The following is a 4,616-nucleotide window of genomic DNA, read 5'->3' as shown; positions in this document are numbered from 1 at the left end:
GCGCCGCTGGCTGCCTCCTCTCATCGCAGCCAGCAAGAGGAAGGTGTGCCACGAGCCTTTCCCCTTTCTTTTTTCCCTTTCCTTTTTTTTCCTTTTCTTTTTTTTCCCTTTCCTTTTTTCCCCCTTTCCTTTTTTTCCCCTTTCTTTATTTTTTCCCTTATTTCCTCTTTCCTTTTTTTTCTCTTTCCTTTTTTTCCCCTTTCCTTCTTTTCTTTCCCTTTCCTACTTAAGGCCAAGATGGGGTGTCCCTGCTGATGGACACCTGGGAGAGCTGCTGGCTGCCGGCTCTCATTGCAGGTGTGCTGCCAATCCATTCATTTCCTTCCCCTTTCCTTTTCCCTCTTTCCTTTCCTTTTCCGCTTTCCTTTCCCCCTTTCCCTTCCCCCCTTTTCTTTCCTCATTTCCTGAAATTTCCTTTCCCCCTTTTCCTTTTCTTTCCCCCTTTTTCTCTTTCCTTTTTCCCCCTTTCCCTTTCCCCTCTTTCTTTTCCCTTTCCAGCTCTCATTGCAGAGAGGAAGGTGTGCCACCAAGCCACTCATTTCCTTTCTTTTCATTCTCCCTTTATTTTAAATCCTTTATTTTTTAATATTTTTTATTATTTTATTCTTATTCATTTATTATTTTATTTTCATTCCTTTATTTTAAATTTCTGGCCCTGAGCAATGGATTTCTTTCTTTATAGCACAAATGAGCTTCCCTTTGCCAGTGGAGAGATCAGTGTCCCTTTAGTGAGGGCTTCACTGAATCACAACCTCAGGTGTTAAGTGTGTGTAACTTGATAATTCATCAGCTCCTCCTTAATCCTCCTGGCCTTTCTTGCACCTGTAGTCTTTCTTTCTGTTGTAGCTGTTTAAAAACAGCACAGAAATGACAAAATGAGCAAGTTTGCAAAGCTTGCTGTCTCCTTACCAAAAATCTGATTCCATTCCCCATAGGACTGACTCTCCGTGTTTGTTTAAAAATAAATATCAATAATATTAACCCATCACACAGCCCAGGCAGGGTGTTCCTGGAATTGTGTTTGTGCTGCTCATGGACACAAAATTCCTGCTACCTACTGAGCAGGAATTTGTTTGGAGCAGGAATTTGGAGCAGAAATTATGTGAATAAAGCGATTTCTGACCTTTCTGTTCTCCATCAGAGCTGCCAATATGAGCATCAGGAAGTTCACTTTTTAAATCTCTTCAGAGTTTGAAAACAATTCAAATCAGCCAACTCCCAATTATTATGGCAGTTGGCTGATTTTAATTATTATTTTTGTTATTATTACCACAAAATCTTTGTGTTGTTTTGGTACCATACAGAACTTTTTTCTTCAACTCAACCCAAACTCTACTTTCAAATGTGTTGAGAGGTTTTCAAAACTTCAGTTTTAAAATTTCAAAATTTGAAGCTGGGAAGTGCCAGGGCCAGCCTACTCTTCCACGTGGTATGATGGTTGGGAATTTCCAGCAATATGTGGAGTTTTATGTGCATATTTTCTATGAATCCTGCCTGGTTCAATCAGGATAGAATGATTTTATGATCTCCAAAACTTCCCTCCCATGTTTTCTTAGCCAGCAGTGCCCCTCTACATTTTTCTTGCAGCACTTGGATAATTTTGAGGCTAAATTTTGAAACTTTTTGTGACATTTCTCTGTTACTCCGTGGTGCAGGATGTCTGCATTGCAGTTGATCGATTTGATAACATCTCTTCGATCTGAGGAGATGGAATTCTCTGTCACTGAAAAATCACAGCAGGGAAATCTCCAGGTGTCCAAACAAATGCTCAATATTTTATGTTGGTAAACACTCAGTGAGAGCTCTGCTCCAAATGTGATTTTGTGTGGCACCTGCAGATCTCAAATACTGCTCAGTTTGGTCCCAAAGGTCTCAAAAAGAAAATAAAGGAGGTGGTGAGGGATGATTTGTGTGAAATGCACACCACAGGTCTATGGGTAGCAAAGAGTTCTTCTCCCCACTCCACCATTCAAGTGCCTTGGGGATCTTTGCCATTCCTGCAGTCCTTCCCCAAAACAAGCACCTCAGACAAACCAACCCCTCAAATGCTAAATCCTCATGTCAGATATTAAATCTCTGCTCCTGCTGACCACTGGAGCTTGTTAAAATTTGCTTCTTTTTTCTTTTTTTAATCCATGCCAAAAGATACTTCTCCATTTGTCTCTTGTACTTTTCCATTGTCTCTTTATCAAAGCCAGATGATTTTTTTTAATTAAAGCTCAATCAGTTAGAATGAAATAGTTACCTGCCTGTAAACTGAGAAGAAACAGTTGATTGCAGTGGGAATTGTTTAACAATATCAGTAATTTCTGCTAATAGCAGCTCTTACTCATATTTTGGAAGTGGAACACCTTATTCAGGTTTTACAGGTAGATGCAGTGAGAAGATGGAATCTTTTAATTGCACAGATTCCACAGCAGGGCTCCCCTTCAGGACTGAGGAAAAACAAACTACTCCAAGGCTGAAACAATATGCAGAAATAATTGGAAATACTGAGAATGATGATGAGACTCAAAGCTTGCTAATTAAGATGAGTAATTCTTGAGAGAGCTTCCCTCAGAGTTCTTCTTTTGAACAATTCCTGGCTGGAAGAATGGAAAACGAGGAAGTGCTGCAGCAGAATTTCTACCAACAGGAGGTGCAGATGAAGCAGTGTATCTTCCTTTATATTTGACTGGCTGCAGTCATTATTGTGTTGATATTTGTGCTCCAGATTCCTCTGTGCACTTGCCACAAAGTGGAGAGAGAGGGGAAATGAGGACACGGGAATTGTGCAGCACAGCTGCTCCTGCTCCCCATGTGACTAAGCAGATGCAGATGAAGCCCATAAGTAATCATTAATTGCTTTCCTTACTGAGCAGAAATTGCTTTGGATAACAGATGGTGTTTCATTGCTTGAAGCTGCTGTTGCTTTTTTTTTTTGTCACAAGTTTGTGTAACAACTAGAGGGAATCATTCATTGGGATCAGATTGCCCTGAAAGGCACAGGAAAGGACAAGGCCTTGTGACTTTCTGAAACAGACTTTTAATTTGGTTTTGGTTTTTTTCTAAGGGCTTGACAGCTGGAATTCTGCACCTTTCAGAAGCTCTGTTGTATATGGCTAAGGTTGTAAATATGCAGTTAATGGGTTGCTCATCCATCTCCAGCCTGTGGGGTTTTTGGCATTTATAGTGAATAAAAACCTCGAGGCTGCTTTTTTCTTCCCCTCACTTTTTGGCTCACTTAAAATCTGTTGTTCTCTCTTTATTGTTCACAGTTGGTCATCAATGCTGCCTTGGGGTTTGACACTTTTGTTGTTATGAGACACGGCCTGAAGAAACCAAAACAGCAAGAATCTGGTGATTCCCGTTTCAGCAACACCTCTGCTTCTTCTGATCTGCTGGGATCCTCACTGTTCTCAAATATCCCTGGCTACAAACTGGGCTGCTACTTCTGCAATGATGTTGTGGCACCAGGAGATGTGAGTAGAACCTTATGCAAACAGTGATTAGATCTCTCTTTTGTTGCAATTGGAATTTTTATTTGGTTTTAATGGCGTTTCCTAAAGGGATCTGCTACTTCTGCAATGGTGTTCTGGCACCAGGGGATGTAAGTAGAATTTTATGCAAATAGATACTATATATTATATATCTCTCTATTATATGCCTATATATTATATATTATATATCTCCCTTTTGTTGCAACTTGAATTTTTATTTGGTTTTAATGGCGTTTCCTAAAGGGATCTGCTACTTCTGCAATGGTGTTCTGGCACCAGGGGATGTAAGTAGAATTTTATGCAAATAGATACTATATATTATATATCTCTCTATTATATGCCTATATATTATATATTATATATCTCCCTTTTGTTGCAACTTGAATTTTTATTTGGTTTTAATGGCGTTTCCTAAAGGGATCTGCTGTTTCTGCAATGGTGTTGTGGCACCAGGGGATGTGAGTAGAACTTTATGCACTTGGTGATTATATCTCTCTTTTGTTGCAACTCGAGTTTTTATTTGAATTTTTAATGGCATTTCCTAAAGGGATCTGCGCCGTGTTGATGCGCGTGAGGTAAAGAAGTAGCAGATTTTTATTTGGAAGCTCACAGATGTGAATTTGACAGCACTGGAGGTGTTTTGGACAGGGCAGCTGGTTCCTTTAGAGTTCTTTTGCCTTCCCTTCAGGGTTGTCTGTGTTTGTAGTCCACCAGGGATCGCACTCTGGACCAGCAGTGCACGGTCAGCAGGCCTGGACTGGCCATGGTGGCTGGAGCCCTGGCCGTGGAGCTCATGGTTTCTGTGCTGCAGCATCCAGAAGGGTGAGCCATTGCTGTTCCCTGAGAAATCAGGCCAGTTTAACAGAATCTGTAGTGAGGAGGAGGAATTACACCTCAAGAAGGACAATTGTGTCAGGGGTGATGTCTGGAAATGAATGCAGTGTGCAGTGTTGGAGGGAACTGCTTCATCAAGTCTGAAGTTTTTCTTGTCTCTCTGAATTTAACCTCAGAAAAGTATTAGGAATACTTCAAAAGAAGAAAATCTTGCTGTTACTAATCTTGGATTTGCTTTCCCCTTTTCCATCCCCCCTTTTCCTTTCCCCCCCCTTTTCTTTTCCTTTCCCCCCCCCTTTTCTT

The 4,616-nt window shown here is 40.7% G+C and overlaps 1 protein-coding gene across 1 annotated transcript in view; it reads left to right on the top strand.

Annotated features, from left to right (window-relative positions):
- Nucleotides 1-4,616, top strand: part of ATG7 (autophagy related 7) — a 95,755-nt gene that overhangs the window by 14,667 nt on the left and 76,472 nt on the right. Inside the window, exons 15-18 of the mRNA XM_031064906.1 lie at nucleotides 242-297; nucleotides 499-518; nucleotides 3,258-3,461; nucleotides 4,186-4,301. Of these exons, the coding sequence (XP_030920766.1) occupies nucleotides 242-297; nucleotides 499-518; nucleotides 3,258-3,461; nucleotides 4,186-4,301 (396 nt within the window). The remainder of the gene's footprint in view (nucleotides 1-241; nucleotides 298-498; nucleotides 519-3,257; nucleotides 3,462-4,185; nucleotides 4,302-4,616) is intronic.

This window comes from Geospiza fortis, unplaced genomic scaffold (genome assembly GCF_000277835.1).
Source record: "Geospiza fortis unplaced genomic scaffold, GeoFor_1.0 scaffold291, whole genome shotgun sequence".
In the NCBI taxonomy this organism is placed as follows: Eukaryota; Metazoa; Chordata; class Aves; order Passeriformes; family Thraupidae; genus Geospiza; species Geospiza fortis.
This window is presented reverse-complemented; position numbering and strand designations above follow the sequence as displayed.